At 46.3% G+C, this 27,924-nt stretch overlaps 1 protein-coding gene across 1 annotated transcript; it reads right to left on the reverse strand.

Annotated features, from left to right (window-relative positions):
• Positions 1–2,054: 2,054 nt before the first annotated feature.
• Positions 2,055–25,494, reverse strand: CTTNBP2NL (CTTNBP2 N-terminal like). Its single transcript, XM_040616623.1, has 5 exons — positions 25,387–25,494; positions 19,987–20,094; positions 9,408–9,638; positions 6,952–7,059; positions 2,055–6,172 (listed from the first exon to the last, which is right to left on the reverse strand). The coding sequence occupies exons 2-5, from the start codon at positions 20,083–20,085 to the stop codon at positions 4,691–4,693; spliced, it is 1,920 nt and encodes a 639-aa protein (XP_040472557.1). The 5' UTR covers positions 20,086–20,094; positions 25,387–25,494; the 3' UTR covers positions 2,055–4,690.
• Positions 25,495–27,924: the final 2,430 nt, after the last annotated feature.

Raw genomic sequence — 27,924 nt, forward strand, 5'->3', positions numbered from 1 at the left:
AGGGTGGCAGCTGGCACGTGGTGCCAGTGCGGTGGCAGGACCAGCAGCATGACTGGGAGCAGCCCTGGCCCGCCGGCACATTTGCTTGTGATGGTGGCTGGGTGCTGGAGGCTTTCTCCAGGGCTGAGCTGCTGCCGGCGATGGAGCAGGGAGCCAGCTGGTGCTGGGAGAGCTGGGAATACTGGGAGTGGCTGCTGTGTCATGACAGTGCAGTAAACCCGTGGCTGCCCTGGCAAGACGGCCTATGAAGGGGCATGCCCTAGAGCGTGCCCTGTAATTGGGGGTGTCTTGCGGCAGGGTGCCCCCGAGGGGGGCTGCCCTATGATAGGGGGTCCCTGTGGCAGAGGTGCTTTGCAATGGAGGGTGCTCTGCCATTAGGGGTGCTCTGTGGGGGGGTACCCCGTAGTGGGGCTGCCCTGCCATGGCGGGTGCCCAGCAGCAGAGGTCGCCCTGCGGCGGAGCGGGACAGGCTCAGCCCGTACCGGGCGCTGCCGGGCGGAGCGGGCAGGCTCGGGCCCCGCGGCCTCCCGGGCCCGTTCCCGGGCGCAGGGCGCCCCCCAGCGGCCTGGGGCCGCACCGCCCCGCCCGGGGCCGGCACTGCCCGCAGCCCCGCACGGCAGGAGCGGAGCGGCCGCGCCGCCGCTGCTCGGTGTCGCCACCGACTCCCCAGCGACAAAACGCGGCCGGGCCGGGGGCTGCGGGGCCCGGGGGCTGCAGCCGCAGCGCTGCCTCGGGACCGCCCCGCGGGGGGACTCTGGGCAGCGCCCCAGGCGGCCGCGCCGGTGCGGGGGTGGCCGAGCCCCTGCGGCCCCGCTCCGCCCCACGCCCCCCGGCGCGGGCAGGCAGCGCTGGCCGGGCCCGCGGTCGGGGGGCAGCGACGCGCCGTGTCTGCGGGACGGACCCGCCGGCTCCTGCGCGGAAACGGCCGCGGGCTCCCCGCGCCGCGCTGTGAACGGGCTCAGCCCCGCACCGGCGCCCGCAGGCGGCACCGGCAGCTCGGCGCACGGCGGGGCAGCAGGCGCGGGGTCGTGCTGCAGACCCAGGGCCCGGGCAAGGGCCCGTCGCCGCCGCTGGGACAAGCAAGCGGCACGGCAGCCACGCAGACCGGCTCCGGCTCCGCCCCGGCAGGGCTCCTCACCTGGTGATGGCTACGGGAAAGCAGCGGCGCTCGCCCGGTGGCTGCTGCTTGTGGCTGCGCTGGAGCAGGCACCGTCACTCGCGCAGCACTCCTCTGAAATGTCATCAAGCCCGAAGAGATGAACAAAGAGCTTTCACCCAGGTTGTTGCAAAACCTGTTCAACTGACCTGATGCAAAGATAAGAAAATCAGGTCGCTGTTGAGGTACACATTAGGGAGACAAAGCAGCCGTGGACTCTTCCCCACGGCTGGGCTGGGAGGCACCTGGCTTGTGGCAGGGGACACAGCATCCCAGACCAAGGGGACCGGGCTGTAGCCAGGGTCTTTGCTGGGCTGGGACATGCTCAGCTGTCACCTGCGACAAAACTGAGCTGTGCTCCTCTGTGGCAGGGGAGCACTGATGCTCTGAGGGAATTTCCATGAGAAATTCTGTATCCTGCCTGGAGGAAAAAAAAAAAAAAAAAAAGAGAGAGAATCAGCAGGCCAGTGGCACACCTACTTCCCAAACCCCAAAGTGTTTACTAGTATAATACCTGCAAAGTATTATCAGTTCAGTATCGTAACGCTGTGGCAAAGAGGTACTGTAAGAAAATTGGTTTTACTTAAAAACGCCTAAAAGCCACAGCGGCCTGGAGCTTGCTGTGCGAAAGCAGCTCCCAAGCAACAGCACCAGTGTCAGGTGGGGGGAGGTGGACAAGCCATACAGCCCAGAGGGCAGCCAGGCACAACGGCTCATTATCTAGCGTGCTCCAAAGAAACCGGCTTTCTTCTGACATTTCAGAGGGAGCATTAAAGCTTCCGTTTCCACATGAACAGTGATGCCCAGCTACCACCAGCCGGACTGACTGGTTCCTCCTAGCAGCCTCGATCCATGCGCGGTCCTGACTCCAAACACTTTCTTAAGCAATTTGCACATCTGAAAAATAAAATCCTTTATTGATAATATGAATGTTTAACATGTTTAATGCCATCAGCTATAAAAATGATTAAAGACTTCAGCTCGGTACATTTGGCTTTACAAATTTACAAGTGTTAATGAATTAATACTAGTGTATACATTTTGCACTTCATTATACTCCATTAGCCAGTGACAAACTCTGCAACAATGTCTGCTTATAACAGATGTGAGTTATAGAAGAAATATTTAGTTGCTTCCACACAGAATCTACATCAACAGTTAAATACTAACTCTAAATGTCTTACTGAATTAGTTGGATCCATTTTAATATCTTGTGCTTAAGTTTCTCTCAGAAGATAGGCTACTAGCAAAAATACATTCTTTTGCATACCCCCTTCCCATATTATATTTCAGAAGAAACAGTACTCAGTGCATTTCCTAATAGGCTTCATCATAGTATATCTCTCTATATAGAGCTATTGATAAAGAAAGGGGATAATACTATTTAGATTAATGTAAAAGCAAAGAAACACATTAAAGCAGTGTATACAAAAGCCTCACTTTTGAATTGGAAGTGATACATGGGCCAAAATCCACCTGCCCATCAGTTTTTACAATTACTCTCATCAAGACGAAAAATCTGCTGTGGATACTAAAAAGGTTAAAACAGTAATAAATGTGCTTCCAAACAAGTCACCGCCCATTTATCTCTAGGCTGCCTCTGTCTCCCTACTGTACTGTTAGTACACAGCCCATTCCACTGGATTAGGAATAATAGCACATAATACCACAATTTAAAAGGCTACTAAAAGGTCTGTAAAAACCTCTTGTTCTAGTCTAAATACCTGCCATGGCTGTGTGGGAGGGAACAGCAGGGCCACTTCAGACAACAGCCACTTCAAAGCAGCACAAGTGCTCTGATGTCCTCCCAAACAAGACTCAAAGCAAGAAGGAACCTATCAGGTCATGTACAGTAGTGCATCCTCCCAGCTGCTGCAGGGATCTTTCCTACAATAAAGGTGGATGTATTTTGTCTAATTAAATATTGAAAAACAAAGGAGAAAGCGTCTCTGGCAGTGGGAAGCTGTGCTCTGTGTAAACGTGATGCTGCTGCAGAGGGAACTGCTGAACGTTGAACAACACTGAGCAGCAGGTCCAGTTTCTAAATTTAGGATCAGTTCACATACAACACCCAAGATAATTAACTCAGGGTTGTGTTCTCAGCCTCTGCCACTGATCTGTGGTGCGTTTGTCTTGTATTTCTCGCCACAGTGACTCAGAAGACCAACTGTGCGGTGCCGCCATACGATGGGCAGCACAGGCAGCACGTCTGCAGCGAGTGCTGCGCTTCTTGCGGCAAACGTTTCTGTGCCAGAATCTGTCGCTTCTCCCCTCTTGGGCACAAATAATTTTCACACACCTGATGTGCCTCAACTTAGGCAATTCCCAAGTGATTTTTTTAAACTCAATGAATTCCCACATTTTCTTCATATTAGGCAGAACATCAAGAATAGATAAAGATTCTCTTAATACACTGCGTGTTTAGCATGTATGTGTGTGAAACTACTTACACATATATACATATTCAATCACACAACAGTAATGGTTTGTTCCATATTTGCAGCCAAGGAAACAAGATCCCATAGCTAACTAGTGGGTAAAATCCAAGTCAGCTGGACAACAGATAGAGATGAGGAACAAAATTATTGCTTTTGTTTATAGATGATCCCATGTTACTGTTGCAAAAAACCTGTATCATATGGACTAGTGTTTTGGTTTGGTTTTTTTTTTTTTCAAGTAACTGATCTTTGTCAAGTAATAGCAAGATCCTTTTCTCAGAAGTTCTATACACAACAGTAGAATGCTTGAAGAGCTTGAAAATTCAAGGTGACACACCAGAAACCAGAGTTTAGCCATTTAAAGCACACAGGTGTCTCTGCAGAATCTGTTACAGGAAAGCAAGAACAACATGGACAACGAATACTGAGAGGAAAGTTATCTGGTTTGTATTATGGTTAGATTTTACCCCAATAAATTTATGTTGTGCTTCCTCAAACAGCTAGAAGCTATGTCCTAAAGGACAAAGTGTGGCTGGCTGCACCAGTCTGGTGGTCACCTTGCAGAATTCGTAGCACATTTGCTAACTTATTTCAGCAAATGGAAAGAACTAAAAAGCAAAACAGTGTTGGTTTCAACATTCAGGACTCACAGAATAATTTGTTTCTGCAGCTAGATGGTCCCCCTCCTCACCTTTTTCAGAGAATCACATTCATATTGCAGGCTTAGTTCAGGCACTTTTTATAAAATGTTCATCTGGAGTAAAAAGTCTGCAAAAGTTACTTCTGCATAATTTAAAAGTAGCATTTCAGTCCCATTAGAGTTTGATAGTTAGGTCCCACCACATGATTATGGTTCTTGTTATCTCTAACGATTTGACTGTTACCATGAGACATTTTGAGGCTACTGTATAGCTGTAGTTAAGGTTTCTTCATAAACAAAAATATTTTCCTACCTATTAAAAGAGGAAAAAAATATACTAAATGCTTTATACAGACAGAATCTGCTACTATGGAAATAAATAACATGGAGTGGAAAAACAGCGTCTTAGCTCTAGGATGCTAAGCCATGGAATGTCACATTCACATTTTCTGGAGACTAGCTGCTGGTTGGCAGGAGTATCTCAATGTCTTTGCCATTTGACACTACAGCATTGTTAGAGCAGCTACTTGCCACGTCCATGGGGGCACCCAGAGAGGATCCCTGGGAAGAGGTTTTGGTTAGTGGAGTAGGAACAGCAGGTGACTGAGCGAGGCCGGGCTTCTTTGGAGGAATGGGTGGAGGGTTCCCTCTTTCTGCTCTGGGAATGGTTGGTGACTTGATTCCAGGAGACAATGGGCTCAGTGGACTGGAAACCTTACCAGGGCTTGAGGAGTGACCAGATTCGGTTTTGGGGCTCACAGCATTTGCCAGATTTCGATAGTCCGTGCCAAAAGGTGAGCTGTTAGGGGAGACAGGCTTGATAGGTCCCTGCTGGCTGGTAAATCTGGAAAGGACCTGAGTGACTGTATTGCGGGCCAACTGCTTGGCGGCAGAGTTATCTGCTAGAGTAGGAGACAAATCCCGTGACGGTGGGCTCTGCAGACCACTTGACTGATGGTCCTGCTCAGCTTGAGACTGAAACTTGTGCCGAGCTGCATGGAAACGCTGATTGATCCCCACCTGGTAGGATGACTGGTAACCAGGGCTGCTTGCTGAAGCTCCCACTAAGCGTTTAGTCAGAACTGGTGAGGAGCAGGGAGAAGGGGTTAAAGAGGAGGCAGCTGTGCTGCTGGGAGACAGGGAGACCCCACCAGAAGGGAGCTGGGACATCAGATGCACTGGTGACTCTGTTCTGACAGGAGAACTTCCATTCTCAACTGCGTTTTCTGAGGCTGCACCAGCAGATTTCTCCTTTTGAACTTGGCTCTCTGCTGCATTTGTCTGTAGTAGCTCACTACCTGTCTGCACATCTGTATCACAATGACCATTGGATTTTGCATAGGAATGAGTAGGTGTAGTAGGGCTGGGAAACACAGCGTGTACAGCTTTGCTGGTGCTGGCAGGATTTGCTCCGTCTGCCTGCAGACACTCAGTCTGGCAAGACACAGACTTCACTGTGGGACCATCAGTTGCAACACCTCTGGACGTCACCGAGGGGCTTGGCTGCAAAGGCTCGGTAGGACTGTGCTCCTGGCAAGAAACCTCCAGCTCTTTCAGAGCTTTCTTCAGACATTCCACCTCTTCTTTAAGTGCTTTTGTACGGTTTTCTTCTCTGTTCAACTTGGCTTTCAGCTGTTCCCTTTCAATGTCAAACTCCGAGAGCTGCTTTTCTACTTGTGCTTCCATCTGTAAACCCCGCTTCCTCTTGGATGCCAGCTCCTCTTCCAGTTTACTCACCTTACTCTTCTCTTTTTCCAATTTCAAACTCAGTTCTGCTGTCTTCTGTCCCTCTTCAGCTGCTTTGGCAGTGGCTTTCTTGCACTCCACTACAAGCATGGAAGACAGTTGCTTGTGACGTGCCCTTTCCTCCTCCAACTGGCTTGACAGCTTCTTCTGTTCTTTTTCAAACTTTTTCACTTGGGATTTTTCAAACTCCAACTGAAAGAAAAGAACAGAAAAGACTGGAAGGGAACCACAAAACCTCCTGAAAGTAAATGAAGTGTAATGCCCCAAAACCGAATGGGGTTACTACACATCTTGGAGAAATTACACAGTAAAAGATCGCAACAGCTAAGAAAGAGGCGCTTGCCCCAGGCATCAGCAAGACAGTCTTGCAATGACTCAGGCTGCACGTATTAAGAATTATTATTTACTAGTAGTTTTATCAGGTACGAAACGCAATTGACCTTTAGTGAGATACACACCCAGTCTGCCATGCGCTGATTGAACAAGCAAGGCTTCCTTCCACCTCATTTACTGCTTTGTCTGTTTGCCATTTAAAGGCATTTAGACTTAAAAACGCCAATGTATTATGCATGTTTAATAAAGTCTACAGCGCTTGAGTAACAGAAAGCTCAAATATTTATCATCATCTCTGAATAACACACCCAGGAGATCTTTCGTGACTTATTCTAAATTTTGAGTACTAGAGAGCCCTATCATTAAGTGCAGCCCTGTTCTTGGGAACTTCTCAGATTTCAGGCTGAAGTAAGATTTCAAAGTGTTTGATTGCTTATTAATAGCTTTTAGCATTGCTCAGCTACCAAAACACTGAAAAATTACAGTTGTTTTTCATATAGATATGATGTGCCTTACAGAGGCGGGAGGTCCCTACGACTCTTTCAACATGAAGGTGCAATTAGACATCACTACTGAGGTCACCACCCAGGAGCCTGGGGTTTCGGTGGGCTGGGTGATTACCAGCTACCAAAGCATACCTGCTGGGTGAGCCGCTCCCGCTCCTTCTCCAGCATGTAGGTGACATCATCCCCCTCCGCTGTGTCCTGGGCGTGCCGCTGCCTCTCCTCCTCCAGGTCCAGTATCACCTGCCAAACAAACACGGGTCACCCTGACACCCAGGCACACTTACAGGCAGGGAGAGTTCAGCACCTTCACACATGGTCCAAAGCCAAATGACATGGGAGAGCAATCACCGCAGCCTCAGACATCTGAGTTCAACTCAAAAAAAAAAACCCAACCCAAACCAAACATAAAAGCAGCTTTTGGACAAGCTACAATACTACGTTATTATTTGGTATAGTTGAGTCAGTTTGTGAAAGAAGTTAAGAAAACCTCACACTGGTTGCATCTTCATTTTATATTAAAAAGCTAAATTGCATACTTTTCCTTCAAACTGCAAAAGTCTTGAAAATTCATGTTATCCGTCCTTGATTGTACAGTGCCCTCATCAGAATTTCCTGGCAGGACCATCAATATAAACCACAGCAGGGTGAGAGGCACTGCATCCAGGAGACACAGGGCACTAACAATTAAAACAAGACGATCCTCACTACGGTTTCAGCAGTAACTTGCATACAGGCTTCTCCCCCAGTTTCTTACAAGGGATTTGAGGACTGCAGTGCAAAGTTTATTTTAAAGAACATTAATTTGTTCTTCCACTTAAGAACACGATGAGCTCTTGAAATGAAACTGCTTGCCATAATGACCCAGTTAAGGAGCTCCTTCAGCTTTAACGCTGAATTACATGAATAATTGAAATTCTATTAACTCAACAAAAAAGCCAGAATACAAAATTCCAAGAGACTCTGCTGTATCTCACCACCAAAACTCCAGGCTCTCCCAACACATGCTCATCATGAAATTAGCAGCTCCTCACTCTTTCCAAAATTTAAGCTTCCAAACAATGCTTAAATATCTTTAACTGCACAAGGAAACTTTTTACAGAAGGAGACAGGAAGGACAGAAGGAGAAGGGGAAGAAAGTATCTTGTTTTAATAACTCGATTTAGCTAGACACTTGGCTGAGAAGTGACACACACAGCCTTGGTGTTACTTCCAGTGACTTAGAGGACAAACCAAAAGCTGAAGGTAACTCCAAGCATGGTGCCTGTGATGTAAAGTCAAGTTGGCTGCTTACGTCATAGTAAGGTTTCTGCAACAGAAATGCATCAGATTTATTCAGACTGAAAGGAACTTGCTCTACCTTATCCCCATCAAACCAGATCATGGGAAAATAAACTTTAACCACATGCTGATGAGCAATGAAACTGAGGGTTCAACTTTGAAGCTTTTGATTAGAAACAGAACATGACTACTTGTATTTGAGATCTTTGTACATGATTTAGTAAGTTTTCATCAAAGCAAGAGTGACATACTTGAAAAAATACAGGACGGTATTGGCCCAAGCACAGGCACTAGCCAAAAGCACACCCAGATCTGACATTGTAGAAGAGAGCTTCTAGCCACCCGCTAACAGCACCACCTCAGTCTGCCGGTGATGCAAGTAAAAGCAAAAATCCCAATTGTTTTTTAAGGTAGAAAAGAAGTATGCAAAGAGGTTAATATAGAGTGCTGCAACGCAGGTGACTGCAGGAATGTTCCAGAGGGCTCCTCCCAGTCGCAGATTCCAGTGATACACTCTTGGGCAATTATTCTCTGCCCTGGCTACAGAGCAGGGACAAATACATTCCATCATTTTGACTTGCTTACATTTACTGCAGGACAACAACATGTAAACGCTTTCTTTTTTCAAAAGCTAACTAGTTACATAAAGACAGTATGTTGTAGCAAGACTCCAAGAAGCAGAGTTCAGTAGACTCTTGTTCTCAGGCTTGTGTGTGGCTTCATGCTCCTCTAGCACACCACGGTATGTATACCAGAGAAGCAAACCTCTGTGGGAGCACACAGTCTGACACGTGGACCAAGCACTTCATTGCTGTCAATATACATTAAAGCTATTATATGAAGAATAGTAATAGGGGCTTTATTAAAGAGGCCAAATAGTGTGAAAAATAGTTTTGGTGATGCCATACTTCCTTAGGAAAGCACAAGGAGGTGCAGCCTCATAACCACCTGGTACCAGCTCTTCAACAATCACCGAGAACAAGTCACAGGCAGAACAGCAACGTGTCTGCTGAGAGTCCATTCTTCCAGAAATCCTTTCTTACATTTTGGTAGGCACTATACCTTCCAGCTGTAAATAAGCTAGGACATACAAAAACGGAACTAACAAAAACATCTTCTGTGTATTTCCAATTTTGGAATTACCATTAATAAGCTTACCAGGTGTACTGTACTGAGTAAGAAGTTTAAACAAAAGTGCAAAGCCCTTTCAGTTACCAACATTCAAGGTGTGTTTCTGCTGAAGTTAATAGTTGTGTTTTGATAACATGTTAACTTCTGCATATCTCATTTGAAGTTGAAGCAAAACCTACCTTTCTGTGCCTGCTTTCTGCAGCGGCTAGTTGGGATAACATTCTTTCCTGCATATTCTTGCAATGTTTCATCACCACTTTCAAAATAGATAATGGATTGGAGCATACTGGTTGCTTTTCACCACGATTTCCCTCTTTCAGGGTCTCAAAATCTCTCTGCAAAGCCATTAATGGATCGCTGATGTTGTACTTCCCATAGCGTTCTTCGAGGAACGTGTCTCTATGCTGGGCCTGCAATACAAAAACAAATTTGCATTTCAATATACTTAAAATAGAAAACTAGCTAAAGAAAAAAGTACCTTGTAGTCAATATTCTTCTTCCCCAGTTTTCCATTTAGAAATAAAGAGATCTGAACACAGTCCGATTCATATCCTGTTACCTGCTATAAGAGTAAGAGCATTCAGACATGAAAAACTCACAAGTGTCACATCAAAGGTCCCTGGTTAACCGACATGAGACAGTAATTAAAGTGATCTACCTGCTGAACAGCAGGGCAGTCCATGTCACCTGTGTGATCTCCAAAGCCCACCTAGCCCTTGCCATTTCTGATCAGAGCAACAACAAGGAGACCAACCTCATGTTTTTCCACTTACTAGGTGCACGTACTATTCCTCTAATAGCAGACTCCAACTGAGTAAGTTAAGACTATGAAAAATTAAGTGTATGGCGAGGACAATAATCCTTCTATCATCAGAAGGGATTTCAAAACAGTTAACCTTTAAGGTTTCAGCTAGGCTCCAAGCTAATAAAAATGCTCATTAATACATCTTATATGGGCAAAAGTTGATGTTTTCCCCCTAATAAGAGACAATAAAATCTAGACAGGTCAAATAGATGCAAGTGACCTAGCTCTCACAGGCTGAACTGGCGCTGCACTGATGGATGTCCCCCCTCTTCACAACCGCTCCTACAAGTCACCTGCTTTCCAGGTAAGATACTCAAATCTTGAAAAAATTTGCAAAAGCCCTTGCATTTCCACAGCTGGAACACAAGCAAATGCATACTATTTGTAGGCAGTTACATGAAGCATGTGCTCGATTAATTCCTCATTGACCCTGCGGTTAACAGTGTCTTTTAACCAAGTGGCCCCAAACAAACTAGAAACAAAGGAAAGTCTTGCTTGAAAACACAGCATCTCCACAATATAATCAGTCTAATATCCGCATACTACAGCAACCTGCCATCTATGTCCATGACTTACCTTCTTTCCTTTCACACCGTTGTGGAATGTAAGTATCAACTCTTGCTCAACAGAAGATTTAATCATTTACTGTTGTGTGGCTTCCTTGACTATGTCACCACCAAAGAATTTCATGTTGAGCAATTAAAGAGTTTAGTTCTTGCAATAGCCTATAAATCCATAAATTGTTAATAAAAATCCTTAATGTTCCCATCCAGACTAAACAAGGTTTAGTTTCTCAAGAACAAAGATAAGAATGATTAGGTTTCTATTGATGATATGTAAGAATTAAGGAAACTAGGCTTTACCATCTACAGTGTTTAGAATCAGCCGTTCCAGCTGGAAATGTGTTTTTTAGGATACCAACAGCCTCATCCTACTGAATCACTCCCATGAAGTTCTAAAAAACAAAACTAAACTTCATAAACACACGGATATTTTTCTACATGTTCACCACCATGATAAGAAACCAAAAGAAAACAGATATCTATGCAAAAAAGACGTAAGAGGGAAACGAGGCCTGGATTCAAAAGAGTCCTCAGAGCTGATCTATCTTGGTTCCAAGAAATTTAATCACCAATTTCAACTGAAATGGTTACAGGCTAAATGCTATGCATTTGTGAAAGCCTGTGACAGTGTTTTGTTCCAGTGCCGATCACCGACAGCACAATCCCATGCACAGCAGAGCTGATGCACTCTTCCAAATCTGAGGTTTAAATTTGGACTCTTCTTGATTCATTACAGTCATGGTAACCAGTCCTTAAGAGGTAATTCATACTAGAGTGTGTAAGTGATGACATATTGTTCTGCATAGGCACATTCTAGTGAGGCCACTGAGAAAGAGGGCTTTCCTCTGGACGAGTCACCTACAACACCTTTCTCTGAAATGCAGGAGTGAGCTCCAGCACCTTCAACCAAAATGTGCCGTCACCTTTAAAGGAGCTTAATTTCAAGCATACTTTAGCATGTTTAACTAGCAAAGCATGTGCAACCTACAGAGGAAAGCTGTGATACTAGCTGCACGTTACTTGACGGAGCACACATGACATGTTTTTGCCTCCAGAAACTGCTCCAAACCAATGCTGCCTGTGGTCACCAGGTGTGGTTCGGCTTTCTGTGTATGCTCTGCTCACATCTGGGCATCCCTACGAGCATAAACAGGAAGTAAGCCATTCCACATTAAACACGGTAGCTCTTCCCAGTGGGTGAAAGGCTCTCGGCTCAAGCTCCACAAAGCCCTGACTCTGCTGATGCTGTGAAATGGCATTCAGCTGTCGCAGGGTGGAAAACAAGCAATCTACTTTGAATACAGAGCAAAACTGTGCCAGTCACTGCTTGCTTCTTCTGAAATCCCTTTGGCTAACAAGAATGGCAAACTCTCAATGGCAAAGTGTTACCCATTTCTTATGGGAGTGCTAGAGCACATCTTTTAGGTAGGAAAGACTGACTAAATTGGAAAGGTGCCTTGGAAGCCAGTATTTATTGGAAAGGCTGTTTTCTGATGTCCCAGTAAACTAAAAACGCAAAGTACTGAAAATGCAAACACTTCCCGCAAGCACACAAGAGCCACAGTGATGCTCTAGACATCGCCCCACGCACCAGTTGTTGCGGATACACTGAAACAGGCAAGCAGACTGCTGTAACTGAGCCGTACAGGTCAGAGGACTGATAAACAATAAAGCTTTGCTTTACTCGCATAGCTGATGAAATTTGCTCGTCTGGCCTATATTCTAAGATGCAACCATGTGATTAGCACAAAAAAAAAATAAATATTAGTAGAAGTCAACCTCTACTCTCAAAGGGAGAAGTGTATGCAGTACCTTGACAAGATGCATAAAAACCCCATAACAAAGTACTTTTCTTTCCATATCTCCTACATGACCAAACCCAGTTCGGGACATTCATTCTATGATACTGGTTTGGAGCTGTATTTTAACCCCTGCAGTAAACAAACACAGAGGAACAGCCCACACTCACAAATACACCTCCCTCTTTACCGTTAATATCCACCAGGAATGGTGGATAACTTTGATCAAAGCTTAAGATATTGTTCTAACTTCATACATTAAAAAAAAAAAAAAAAGGAAGGAAAAGATCAGCCCTGGAAATGGGTGGGTGGCCCCAGATAATGAGCCAGTGCCTGGTCTAATGAATCACAGGAAAAACTACTGGCTGCCCTTTTTTTTTTTTTTTTTTTTGAGAGGCAGGGAATCTTCAGTTATTCTGAAGAATTTATAAAAATGACTCAGCCAAAACTCACTATAAGTGTGTACAGAATTCCTAAGTGACCCAAGCATTTAAAGGTTTGTAAATACAAATTGGGATGTTCATCCAGCTGGCCTAACTGCTTTGACAGATAAGCCATTCTTCCCTTAAACCCATCCCACCCCAGGGCCGGTCACTCTACTGCTGCCCAGAAACAAGGGAGAAACCCTGTCAGAAGGGCACCAGCACTTTATCCATGTAAGCAAATGGGAGGGTCACTTGAGAAGTTTACTTCTGGGCAAGCTCTTTCTAATAAAAGCTTAAAGAACTGGCATCAATGTCACCCCACTGCTGATAACCTTCGATTTTCTGCATTACTGAAGGTGTGACAAAAGCCATGCTCTTCCCCCGCTCCTGCAGCACTGGGCTCTGAACCCTGTTGAATTCAGTGGGGTGGTTTGTTTCCTGTCCGAGAAAGAACAATGAGTTCTTCCTTGCTACTTTGTGCAATTAAGTATTTTCCTGAACTAGCATGACAAACAGATGAGGCTATCATAACATTAATAGCTTTCTGAAGTCCAGCTATTCTTCTGCAGTAGCCAGCAGAGCATAAACATTTAATTAAAGTTGTCTAGACGAGGAAAAGTCTTAAACAGGTCATCCTTCATCCTACCCATCTAGTTTACAAAAGAGTCCAGTGCTTTGCCATCTGGGGCACCAGGCACTTGGAAATGCAAATAGGGATTTTTCAAGTTTGCTGCCCATGATACCTCTGTGCCACGGGTCCCTCCAAGCAGCCACCTCTGTCACTAAAGTGATGGGGACAGCTCTTCTAAAATTAAGTCACAGTGTCATAATCTACACAGCTTATTTTATACAGGTATTGAGAACTGTCACATACATAAGTGACTTCTCCCATGGCTTATGCTCTTCACTGATGCTTCAACTCAACTTCTGCTGTTGCTGGAGGTCACTTATAAACACCTCCAACAGTTTTGATTTTGTGCTGTCTGAACTGGAATTCAGTCTTAAACACAGTTTTTGTTCAACTTTCAAAACAAGGCAACTTGATGGAAGAGAAATACTCTATTAGTGAGCCTAAAGTGGAAAAAAAAATCAACTTGGATTCCAGTATCAACCTATTAAAACACATAAATGCACAGGAAATCAAGTTTCAATAATAAGGAAATAGGGTTACAAAAAGCATTGTTAACTCAGGAATGGAAAATTTAATCTGGAAAACCAGAGATGACGTGCATACTTCCAGCATCAACTGTGCTATGAAAGAAGATGCAATCTTCTGCAATTACAAGATCTTCTGATTTAGTACCTCCACCTGTATTGTCTCAAATATGTGGACTTAGGAATTTCCTATCAAAACATTCAAACCCCAAAAGCAGCTAAATGGACGATTCAGCAGTTTTGAAGACTATCAAATTGTCCTCCCAAACAGGAAAAAAGATAACATTTAAGCTTGGGCTGCTGCTCTTCAAAAAAGGAACCAGCTACGCATGTTAACTATTCTTAAAAACAAAACCAACCATCAGAAAGATTAGACTTATGCAGAGAGGGTACCACTTTAAACTGGCTGGCTTTTAGCTCTGGTTAGGGCAACTGACCAGTGCCAGTCTGTTTGAAAAGAGGCAATTCTGATTTTACGGAGCAGAAGCAGTATCCGACACACCTGAAGAGATGTTTCCATGCAAGTAGGCAAAGCAAAGGCTTCACTTTGCTAGGGAAAAGCTACTCTTCCCTCTTGGGATTTGTAGACTGTTTTGGGATGGATGTTTCCCATAACCTGTTTGTGTAATTTTTTTTTTAAATAAAATATTTCCTTTTACTGAAACCTTGTTTATGTGACAGCATTTTCTCTCTGCCTTCAATAATCTTTACAACTTGTTTTACTGGAACATCAAACGGGGAATTTCCAAGACTAGTTTCAAGTATTTTTTTGGACACAAAGCAAAGTATTACTTTTGCCTGTAATTTTAGAGTTCAGGTTTTAACCCTCGGCACAACACAAACACACTGTTAATTAGCTGCAGCTACTGCGTATGCAGTTCTCCAGTAATAATATGCACAGAAGTTCCTCCTTTATGTTACAGAGTGGTATAATCTTTAAATAGCTTCTTACTGCCTTGAACTTCCTTATTAGCTTCTCTCCCCAGAGACAGTTATTGGGAATAAAGACAAGCTGAGGTCACAGCAATCACTGACACAGAGAAGGGAAATGGGGGTGGGGATCACTTGCTCTGCACAAAAATAAATGTCAAAATGCTGGAGTGGGATCGTGAGTCTCACTTCAGCTCCAGCTCTGAAGCAATGCCTAGCAGAGAACCACACAGCAGGAATTACATTGCTTAAATACGGTAACCATCTTAATTGCCATCATTATATCACGTGAACAAACCAGATAAACTAGAGCTACCCAGATATGCCCACATAAGACTTGTTATCAGCTTTGAAAAATATAAGAAATGTTCTTAGGGAACATCAAGCAGCACAAAACTGCAGCTTCTTTCCCTGGGAACTTCTGGTGCGTAGCACGGATAGTACACATCCCATCGTGGCCATGTGCAGCTCCCAGCACACTTGTGACCATGGCCTGGGACTGTACCGTGCTCACGAACTGCACTTTGGTCACCGTTAAAACAGGGAGCCTGACAACACCTGGATGGCTGAAACTCAGAGCTGGAGCCATTCCAGCAAGGAAGTCATTCCCACACCTCTCTGCTCCTCATTCAGCACCCATCTGGGTACTGAGAAGGTGAAGAGAACCAGCCTTTCAAAAGATATAGGCAAACAGTGCAGCTTCAAGCAAGAAATAAACAAAAAATTCCCCAAACTTGCAAGAAAAGCTGTAAGAAAAGCCTGCATTCCAACAGCACAGCACCCATGGGAACACTGCTAGCTCTAAGCTGCTTTGTAAGTGATGCAAAAGCCCACTTTGTCCCATCTGTGAAAGATTTACTAGCATCTGCAATAAGGTTTTATATTACTGAACTTTTTTTTTTTATTAAACAAGTGGTAGACTTAGTTTTTGAAACTCCACTGTAAACTTAATTTCTAAATCCACTAACGAAGGAACACTTAATTTTGCAATGTATTAATACTGCTTTAGAGAATGAATCACTGAATTCAGAAGCAAAGCAACGAATACCAGCTCCCAGCCGTTAACACAAAATAGATAGCTTCTATTCCAGTGTAAATTGCCTAAGGCCTTATTAACATAAAAGAATATGCCAGAAAGCTGTATCCTGTTTTCTAAAAGTAAACAGAACTTCATTCCTAATGTATGGAAAATCCTCATATAAAGAGCAGGGGGCAGGAAACAAAGTGCTCTAACATAGTGATAGAGACCCATTTAAACACTGGATTGTTTCCACTCCTGGTGTGCTATTTCAGAAGACTAACCTGTGGTTCCCGCACACAATACTTTCTACATGACAATACTGAGAACATAGCCCTTAATACTATGCAACTCTCTGACAGCATCTGTTTTTGGGGATGACTTAAGATTATAACTACAGGAAAAGGAGCACAATAAGAAGTGAGACTTAAGGTCTGTTCTGAGGAGAACATTAAGATTTATGTAGTGGACAGGAAGCTACTTTCAGGCAAAAAAAAAGGTTTTTTTCAAAGAGGTTTCAAAATAGAGGAAGCAAACTGAAGCACTGGAAATGAGTATTTTGAATACAGTAAATTTGTTCACTTAATCCTTTATACTAGTATCTTGTGTATGCATGAAAGTAAGATTGCAATTTGAAGTGGACATCAAAATTCAAGACCAGGCCCACTGCAAATGCACAGGGAGAGATGATAGGCCCCATCGCAAACACCCACCACTCAACTGAAAACAATACACAAGGGGGAAAAAAACCACCAGTAAACCATAAAAAAAAAAAAAAAGTGAAGTACAGAAGTCAGCAAGGGCAGGTCATAATATGCTAGATGCATCAAAAAGATGACCTGGCAACTGTTCTTTATAATATGAATCTCAGCACCAGATGAATAAACCTCAGGAGTTAAACCCTTTATCCCAGCAGGCAGAGGAGGGGTGCTGCCTCCAGGCAGCATGCAAAGAGATACCCAGGGAGAACACGAAGCAAGGAAGAAAGGGTAAAGATTCGGGGAGGGGACGTGAAGAGAAGGGAGGAAAGTAAAAGAACAAATTAAGCAAGCAGTCTCCGGAAAGCCAGGCTCAGCAGCTTGATTTTGACACAGTGAGACAGAGAGCCAGTGCCAGCCAACAAGTGGCCTGATACCACGAGGGAGGAGAAAACTATTTTAGGCTTTGTCATCTGCACACATGGATATTCTCTACTAAATGCCAGATGCTAAATGTTTTTGTCTAAGCATGGAGGAATATCAATTATTGCAGACTGCGCTATCATCAAATTACAGTTTCACAGGCTAAGGTACTCTCTGTCTGCCTGTGTTTGTTCTTTCCTATAACGTACTAAAGGATCTGCCTCAGACATCCAGAGAGTTCAGAAGCATTTAAATTTGAATTGATAGTCAAATTAGCCTGCAAGGGGAAATGCAGTTTTCCTACTGTATGGGAAGTAAAAGGGCAGATAAACGTCTGATTTTTAACCAGACATCTACGTCTCTAAGGGAACTGCTGGAGAAAAACACTGTTACTGTTAAGGATCGTGGAATCCTCTACAAAGTACAGGTCCCACTCCACCTCTTTCTAACATGTACGTGCACTTAATATAAAACTATCATGCCTCCAAAGGAATCTGCAGAGGCAGAATACATTGTTGGTAACAATCAAGGAACAGAGACAGCTGCGAGACCACGGGCAGATGAATCCTCTGTGCGTGGAGCAGCCAGCGCTCCCACCAGCCCTGGATGTTTTGACCCTTCTCGGTGTGAGTTACAGCTCAGTTCGTCACGTGCAAGTCAAACTAATTGCTCGCAGAGTTTTAATCTTTAATTCAGCCTTAGAGGGCTCTTCCTTCAAGGCAGCATTTTTATATGTATAAAAACATGAGTAAATGGATTATCAAGGTGGGTTTTCCTTTAATTACAGTCACACACAATCAAACTATTTCAGCTGGTGCAACACTGTAAAGCTGTTACCACGGTTACTATCAGTAAACAAAAAGAAAAGCACAGTAAGGCCAGAATTTCTCTAACTGTATATCCCAAATAAATATACAAAGCAAAGCACAGAGTTTTCTGCCTCTGAAACTCTGCCCAGCCACCAGATTAAGTCATTACATGACTTTTTTCCTCCCACATATCAAAAGGGCAATGCAAGCCTTCTGCAGCAGGAAGCCGGACCTGAGCTGCGGCACAGCTGAACGCAGCTTTTGGACCCGAGTAACAGCACAGCTGGGGACCTGCACCATCCCACCATCTGCTGCAAACACAGGCCAGTTCTGGAGGGGTTTAACTTCCCCTGTGGTTGTGCTCGGAAGGCAGGGCTGTGGGCAGAAAGAGCCAGCTCCCACGTGAAGCTTTTACTGTCCCTTCCTATTACTTTCAGCTTTCCTTGCATTCTTAAGATGAAACACTGCAGCGTATCCCTTACAGAAGAAGGGGAAAATAGCACTAACCTTTGATTAGCTTGGTATTTTATACCACTTAATTATCAAGTACGGGTTACAATTTCATTTGATTTCTTCTCAGTTATGAGTGCTTGACAAATTATGTCAAAGGGTATTCTAACCATATTAATCTCCTCATGCAAGAGGGAACTGCAGGTTTAATTTTAACAGAAAAGGTAATTGCTTTATGCTACTGGAAGGTACACAATAAAAAGATTTTGGAAATTGAGCGGCTGCGTTCCTTCCCCTTGGTCTCTCTGTGCTCCATTACATGCATTTCATGCTGCAATGTTAAAGTGGTGCTTGTTTTGGTAACACACTGACCAGACAGAACTAGAAGACTGATCCCAGGACAGAGGAGAAATTTCCAAGTCTGTTCCAAGGGAGGAGCCAAGCCTTCCACTATCAATTGTTTTGAGAGGGTAACAATATTCCTCCAAAATGAAAAGACCGTCTAAATGCAAAAACAATTAACAATAAACACATAAGCATCCCAACTGTTTTGTAGGTGGATCTCACTCTGCACCCCCAAAGGGTGTTTGTATTTGGAATCAAGCTACAGAAGCTTTTGCTGGAAAACCAAGTCCCTGCAGCTCCCAGGCCTGCAAGCTGCCGTTCCTCTTCTGAAACAGCTGGAAGTTTAAACATTACGAGCAGGGACAGATCAGCATGAAAACACCTTCAATATTCAACCCTGTCACAACTCACTTCTTCAAAAAATTGACCCCTTGCATCATTTATACCAATTTTTTTTTCCATCTAACTGAGGTTGAGTGCCACCTAGGCATCCTTCAAAAGGCGCAGTATTAACACATGGACTACACATTTTTTAAGTGTTTTCTAGGCTCAACATTAAGACAGCAAACTGGCCTTACCCACAGCCCACACCACCTGAAGGGAAGCAGAAGCAGAGGGCTAGCACCACATACACCAGCATCACTTTGGCCAGTCCTCCTGCAGCATGAGCTATCCCTGCAAGAAGAGATCCTGCTTGCTCCAGCACCTCTCCCTGCCTTGGCCCATCACATGTGCTCACACAACCGTGATGTCAGCTGCACTGATGGGTTGAAACTAACTTTTTTGATGGGTTAGTTTGAGCTTATATCTACTTCACTGGAAGGTGACACTTGTGCCAGCAAAGGGAAAGAATAAGTAGCTGATCATGCAGGTCGCTGCTCCCAGCAGCAGTGCGAGCTTACATTGGCTTAGTACAATACAAAGCCACGCATGTTTTTTTCCTCAAGTGTGACAAAGTAATTTGCAATCCCTTCCTGGAGAGGACAGTTTCTGCTTTAAGAACGCCTCCTTGCTAAAGAAGAACAAAACCAACAAAGTCAGTCTGATAGAACTTTTACATTTCTCACAATAGCAGAAACATTCACTTCTTTATCAGAAAGGGCGAAAGCACATGCATAACACCGTAATTCAACACCGAAATGCTTCTGGCAGCCAGCTTTCCATAATGAGTTCCAAGACATAGATAATAAATGCTGTATATCATTCTAATACTACTGATATTAAGATGGTATTCTGAACCAGTAATAAATCTTTGCTACTTTGGATGCCAAGTGCATTGCAGAACCTATAGCAGTACTGTCGTCATTTTTGTCTCTTATCATGGTACTTACAACATACCTTTAAAGCTTCTATGACAAGATCTCTTGCTTCCAATTCTCCCTCAAGAATGCTAAACAGCGTCAGTAGTTCTGGTTTGCTGAGTTTTTCCAGATTCATCCTGAAAACCTGAAAAGAACGGAACATAGTTTACTAGGTATTTCTTTGTACATTAAAACTGGTATTCCAAGCTATGACGTATCATCTCCATTTAATTGCAGCTTCTAGTTTTTTGGACTCCAAATTGCCCTGGGGGGAAAGGGGACAATATACAAGGGGAACATTTTCTCTTCAGCTTCCAAGACCAGCTGCAGAAGATGCATTTTTCACCTTTTCCCCAAGGGGTCATGAACATATGCACACCCAGATGGTGTAGGCAGAATGTACGGGCTAATATGACAGCATAACATTCACCAAGAAGTAGCCAAAGTTAAGAGGAGAGGGAAAAGCACAGATATTTAAGAGCCATGCTACTGTAAATTACACATCTGGATCACACAGCTGCAAACATCACTGAAAAAAAGACTGAAGCGCCGTGATGAATGCAGTCCAAGCTGGGCCACCGAGACAAACTTAAACGGCAAAGTTAACATTACGGAGCTGTGATGCATTTCCTAGGAATGCCATTAGGCATTACTAATGGAACAGGCCCAAACCGCTTTAAAAAAATCAATGCCACAAAAAACACTCATTTAATCACTATTCTTTCAAAGTGTTTCAATATCACCATCATTTATTAAATAGAATTTTACTGCCCACATAAAACAAAGATCCATCATCTGAACTGCACATATAAAAAGCTTCCCCCCCCCCGCATCTTTGCTGATACACTTAACTAACATTGTCTAGTGACAAGCCTTTTTATTAATTATTTTGTTAATGACGGAAATCATTTCACAGACTAAATCCTTGTCTCTGATACAAATATACCCGTTGACACAGTCTCGTGCTTTGCACAACAATCAAATATACTTTTCTGGGTTCAAGTCAAATCCATCTTTTACCACTCTCTATCAATCAGAAAATGCTACAGCACGAAGAAGCTGAGATACCAAATTCCACTTCACTGGTGGCAAATGATAAAGGGTTAACCTTTACTAAAGTCTATCCAGCTAAAACATTCAACTCAACGCTAATTTTTCTGAAGTCACTGTTACTTTACAACTGATTTGCATAACTGTGCCTTGGAGAATTACGCACAAATTCAAGTTCCATCTTGTTATGCCAAAGCAGTTTTCCAGGTGCTGGGAACAGAAAGTTCTGCTTACAGAGCGGAGCAGGTAGCCTTCACACAGCAAGAGAAATCAGAATCTACTTTGTGCCCCCTGTGCTAAGCAGGCACGTTTCTTACCACGCAGTCACGCTCTTGCTTCACACAGTGTTTTACATGAAATTCCACAAAGCAGTAACGTTTCTCACAGACTCTTCTGGCTCGCTTTACTACTGACACAAGCTGCTCCAGGACCCCTCAGTGGAAGAAACTATGACTGGGGTACTATGGCTGTTCCAAAGCCAATTTAACCAGACACCATGAATCTGTCAGCATTGCATTTATATTCCCTACTGCAGATCCATCAACATTCAAGAGGAAAACACAGGAGCAGAGTGTTTGGCAAACCCATTCATATCTGTCATAACTTCAAAAAAGCCTGATCAAGACTTGACAGAAAAGTGTGATTTAGGAAACTCACTATATTGACTCAAATCACATTTCATCGGGCCAGGGCAGCACTGGCCACAGTTCAGCAAGAGCTGCACTTTGCGATCAGCCGACAGACCTCTACAGAGATTTGTCCAGGACGTGAACCTGACCATCTCCCTCAGTTTCAGGTACATCTGCTGATGGTTCTGTCACCACGGGGAGCCTGGCTAGCTGAGACCACATGGAAGGAGTGCGATTTACAACTTGTTCATCTTATATAAAAAGGGAGAGTATGAGAAGCAGCAAATTAATGCTAAAACGTAAGTAGCCATACAGGGTGAGAAAAGAGGGGTCCTGGTTTTAGCTTTTAACATTTACCATGCTTATGCTGGTACTGAAGCCTGAGCTGCATCACCTCCCTGGGCAGGTTTTCAATCTGGAACACAGGCTCAGGGGATGCACAGCTTATTTTCAAAATCACCTCAGCCCTTGCTCAGACTAAATTTGCAGGTACTAAGACTGAATTGGTACTGACAAGAAACAGCAACAACTTTTTTTTTGCCAGATACTCATCAAGTTGTATTAGTTTTGTGGCATTACAAGCCAGCACTAAAAAGAAGAATTTTTCCTTGAGATCTCAGAACAAAGTGTAACATCTAACTCCGTTACCCCAGGACAGTAAATTTTGAATGCGGACTTTCGATGTGACTGCGCCTGTGCTCTTCTCTTAAAAAGAGATGACATGGAAGCGTGCAGCTGAATCTCTCCATCAGCCACCGAATGGCACACTTTTAACCCAAAGACAGCTACGCCCAACTGCAGTTTGGTATTTTAAAGCTGTTAGCCTGGGCAGTAACAACTTCTATTCTATATTCTAAATACTTGCATTGTGATCTGTACTTCACAGTGTTAAGAAATAAGCCATGCTATTCTTAACATGCCTCTATTGCTATAGTCTTTAATCAGCTTAATAATATAAACAAGCCTTGTCCTAAAATATACGGGTAAAAGTACCTACAGAAATAAAATGCAGGAGACAGTTTGCACAGCAATCATTTACATAACAAAAAGTAATATTAAAGATATATAAGCAGCACAGCCTTGGCTTCCTTGTGTGCAACCTGCTGCTGTTGCAGCCCTTTCACTGCTCTGTTTGCATAGGTTATCCCGTGCTGCTGAAGTGACGGACTGGGAGCAGATGCTGCAAATAAAGTTACTGCCCTAAAAACACTGCACAAAACTGCACTTGTATTCTGCACTGACTTACAAGGAACTTTTTAATGCAGTAGAGCACACTTGTTATGCTGAACCCATCACCATCCCAAGCGCTCCCTTTTAGGGCCACTCAATACTAGGGAGCTGAAAAATGGGGAAAAAAGCTCTATTCATTTTACATTACTATTTTACAAGAACAAAAAGCATCTCTGGATGAAACAGCTAATGAGCACGTATGTGAGCAGCTCCTTCTCTATCCAAATTCAAATCCCTTCCTGGCCCTCCAGTGTCACAGGCTCCTGAGTTGACCTTTCCAGGACTGCTTTCCAGTTACACGTCCCTGTGCCTTCCCTTGTCCAACTTTTTAATAAAAGATCACACCAACCCTATTCAATTACCCAGTTTTCCCCCTTGCAAACAGTCCCATTCTAGCAAACAGACAGGTAGTCATCAGCTGGGGAATCTGATCCATTATTTCAAAACCTTTACTCAACAGATAGAGTTTCACAGCACTAGAAACAAGATCTAGAAATACCCAGGGCACATTACCCCTTTACAGTCAGTGAAATATGCTGAAGAGTCCAATCACACAGACCACAAACCGCAAGGACCTCGTTATTTAGTCTGATGGTATAAATATTTTCCGTGAGTCTGAGATATACCAACCATTTTTGGACAATAAACAAAGATTTGGAGCATAAACAAAGATAATTACTTACTGGTTGCCTAAAGGTAAGCTTCCTTTCAGCTACGGACCATTAAAAAGTCTCCTCAGGAGACCGACACCTATCCTTGAAAGATATAGAACTCTTCTTTTAGAAAGCTACTTCCCAGCATTTAACTGAAAATAAATATCAGGACCAGCTTAAGCGCGTGTACAACCACGCAAGCTAACCAGCCAGGGTAAGTTATCTTTGGCACGTGCCACTTCAGGAACAAGAGCAGTAAGTTTCTAGTCCACGGCAGCTCCTCCGCACCCTGAATCACGCTATGATGATTATGAAACCATTAGAGGTTACATTTCGCTTGGGCTCACATACATAGAAGCACGAACCGAGTTAGCCAACAGTGCCAGCAAACTTCACTCAACAACCTGAGCGAAGGACTGAGCCCCTGCGCAGCGGGCACTAAGCAAAGGGCAGGCGCACTGCACAGCCCGAGGCTCTGGCAGGGGACTTTGTCAAGTGGAAGCGTCAAGATGCTCTGCAAGCACTTGGCTAAAAACTCTTGTACTTTTTTTTTTTAAAAATACCAGGAAGAACATAGCTTGTCATTCCTTTTTTCCTCTGAAGGAGGGCCTTTCCTTTCAAAAGCTGTGGTTACAGCTACGCCAATGCAACAATGCCTCTATGTCTATAATCCTGAATTTGCTTCTTTTGTATTTTTTTTTCTTGCCCCTGAAGAGGAACTGGTATTTTCCAAGAGCCTGCATGGGCAGTCATGTAATCGCATTCATATGAGAAACTAAATGACTAGTTTGAAAACTCTTGATAGACAAGTTTTAAAAAATGCTGCTGCATGTATAGCGTGATGTTTGAGTTGTTAAAGTAATTACACATGTTTATATAATAAAAAAGCTAACATACGCTTTATAATTGTGCATCCACAATGTCACCTGGCATTGCATCAGAACTGCAGAGAACTGGGTTAAAATGAGCAGTGGTTAAATCTGCCATCACAATAGCTTAGAAATAAAAGGCGATAAGGGCATGTGCCCCCCCAGACCCTCCTCACCCCATTATTTCGCCAAGCACTGCTCTGGATGAAGCAGCTCCATACAACTAACGTTCAAAACATGGCTGAAGCCCTTGAACAGCCACCGTGTGCCAACTGTAGCTCCCTGCAAGCCAGTTAAACGGATCCCCTGGCTGCCCTGGCCCCCACACCGCCGGGCAGCCCGGCCTCGCCCCTCAGGCCCCCTCACAGCCCAGCGGGCTCCGGGCCGGGGGCTCCTCCAGCCACGAGTCCCCCGGCAGCGCTGCCCTGCCCGTCACTGCCCACCCGGCCCGGGGCACCGACTGCCCGGAGAAGGGCTGGCAGGGGCCGGTCCCGGGCGGCAACGGGCCGCTACAACCGCCGCGAACAAAGGGAAACGCCGCCCGGAGCCGGCCGCAGCCCAGGGCAACTGCCGCGGCAGCGCGGACCCCGGGCCTCCCCCTCAGCGCCCGGCGCCGCCGCGGGGCCAGGCCGGTGTCCCGGGGCGGGCGCGGGGGAGCAGGGACGACCCCGGCGCTTTGCCTGCCCTCGCCCCACGGCAGCGCCCACCCGGCCAGGCCCGGCCCGGCCCCGGGCAGCCACGCCGAGCTCCCGGTACCGCCTCCCGGCCTCTCCGCTGCCCCCAGCCGCCGCGCCCCCCAGTACGGCCCCTCCCGGCTTCCGGCCGCCCCCGCCGGCAGCAGGGCTCGGCTCGGCCCCGCCACCGCCCCTCTGAGCTCCCGCCGGCCGCGGGGCTGGGCCGCCCCGCACCTGCCGCAGCCCACCCGCGGGGGCAGGGGCCGGGGCAACGCTGGGTCTGGGCCGGGCCGGGCCGCACGGAGCGGAGCCCCACCGACCACCCCACCGACCTGGCCCGCGTCGCCGCCACTACCGCGCCGCTCCGGTCCCCATTCAGCCGCCCCGCCCCTTCGCACCCGCCCGCTGAGGGACGGTGCCGCTACCAATCAGAGCCGCCGCCGGGCACACCCGCGGCCCAATGCGCCGCCGGGGAGGCGGGGCGGGGGCGGGGCCCGGCCGCCGGCGGCAGCGGTCGCCAATCAGGCGGCGGAACCGGGGCGAGGAGGGCGGGGCGGGGGCTGAAAATCCCTTTTGTTCGCGGCGGCGGCGGCGGGGCGAGCGGGCGGCTGTGATTGGCGCGTCACTTCCGCCGCGGGAGGGGAGGGGGCGTCGCGTCGCGGGGGCGTCGCGGCTGTGGGCGGGGCTTGGTCCGGTCCGGCCGCCAAGTCCGGAGCCCGGGCGGGTAGCGCAGTGAGCGGGACCCCGCAGAGCCCGGAGCTGGGTGAGGGGCGGCGCCCCAAAACAGCGGCTCAGGCCAGGCTGGGTGTTCCCGGGCGGGACAGTGCCCCGCGTACCGGTTCTGGGCCCCGGGGCAGGCCAGTGCCCCTCGCAGCAGTTCTGGCCTGCCACCTCTGAGGCCAGCTCCACTCGCGATGCTGCGGCCTGAACTTGGCCTCGCTCTTGAGCCTGATGGTTTGCCTCTGGGTGTCGTATAATAGTTCTGTTCTATTTGTGAGGGAGTACTGTCATATGCACTGTTTTGCAGCGTGACTCACCTGGGCAGGCCATCAGTGCAGGCACATGACATACTGCCTGTCACAATTTCCCTCTGATATTCTTTTGCAAGTGCTGAGTGGCACCGTGATGGCCAGCACCGTGATGGCGGGAGCAGGCAGTGCACAGAGATACCGCGGAAAGCTCAGCATATTTACATTTATTTACCTGCTGTCAGCTGAGGAAAGAGCCCAGAATATGTTGGAGGCTGTTGCTGTAGGCCATGTCACCTAAGGGTGCCTCGGCCAGAGCAGGGCCACTGCTGGGCGGCTGACACTGTTGAGGGCAGCAGGTTTTTTCGCTGTCGAGCTGCTTACCCAGCAGTTTGCTAAGCCAGCGTGGCAGCTGAAACGAGAACTAACCCTTTCTGTGTAGAACACATCAAATCATTCTGTCTCTGACCTTCCTATGAAATGTGCCCAGCATTGCTAGTGCCTTTAGCTCTGAAGAGCTGAAAACTGTTTTTAACGGCCTTTCCCACTGGTGGAAGTGCTGGGTTTGGTGGTGCTGCAGCACAGGGCCTGCGCTGTCAGGCGGTGAATTGCCGTGAAATCAGCAGTCTCGAGTGGAAACGTCTGAATCCACCACAAAAAATATCATCACGTAGGGACTTTACAGAGTGATGATGCCAGCAGTAAACCTCACCTCTAACCCTTGCAGCTCCTGTCTAGTATGTTCAGAAGATGATTTTGTCTAGACAGGGTTGTCTGAGCATTATTTCCCAGCCTTGATAAACACTGGAACTTTTGCAGTGCCTCTGGTCGAGCAATCTTAGAGCCTGGGGGGGGGGGAAAAAAAGCCTGTGGGTTACTTCTCCTGAGCTGTGCCAGGCTGTCAATGCCCCTGTGGCACTGTTGAGCTTGCCGGTACCTTACGTTTATTTGTGATTACCTTTCTCTTACACTGTGCTTCTCCCAGCTCTCTGCTTTTCACCTGTTGTCTCTTCTTTTATCCTTGGAACATGGGTTTAGGGCAGATGTCCTTTCATCAAGTACATGATAAATGGTAGCAGCTCATATCAAGGTTCCTGCTTGCGGGCTTTTCTTTACTTCCTACGCACCATTTTTCACTCCCACTTGGAGAAGTGACAGTGCTGGGTGGAGGCCTTGGAAGAGCAAGGATGGGCTGGAGAGGGGTAAGGGGAGGGGGATGCTTGGAGAAAGCCAGGCAGCCCTGGGGGGGGGGAGATGGCTGCTGGCAGCAGGTGACCCGCATCTGCAGGAGGGTTGTTCCCTGTCTGCGGCCAGAGAAAAGAGGAAGGGGGCTAGTGGAGTGCCACAGATGAAGGAAGTCAGACAAAAGAGAAGCTGACTTAACTCACCATATCCTGCAAGTTCAGGACACGGAGCCTGCCAGGGAGATCTAGGCTGTAAGCTGGCACGGCATCTCATCTCCCTGAAAAAAAAAAAAGGGGGGGGGGCTTTAGTGAAAAAGGTGGGTAGAGCCTGAGAGCTATATCGCATGGTTGCGGGCAGGTGGGGCGTTCACACTTGCACATCACTGGAACCAACACCGTTCTGATGCGCTTTCCCAGCCACCAGCACTTTTGCGTTGGCTTTTTGAAATCCATCGCTTCCAAGGCTTTCAACACCCGTGGCGACGCCGGTGCTGCAGCGCGGACCGCGACGGGCATGGCCGGGGCCGCAGACCCCGGCTGGCGGGACCCTGTGTCGGGAGCACGGGTGGAGCTGGGAGCCGCTTGGTTCGCGTGGCTTCAGCTCCCCCGCGTGTCCGCAGCACTCGCTGCACGGCGGGGCGGCCAGGGGCCCTCTGCCTGCCCACGGGCTCGGTGGGAGCTTTCATTTTTCCAAAACCGCCGCACTGGAGCTGTTTTT

The sequence above is a fragment of the Falco naumanni genome, chromosome 17 (genome assembly GCF_017639655.2).
Source record: "Falco naumanni isolate bFalNau1 chromosome 17, bFalNau1.pat, whole genome shotgun sequence".
Taxonomy (NCBI): Eukaryota; Metazoa; Chordata; class Aves; order Falconiformes; family Falconidae; genus Falco; species Falco naumanni.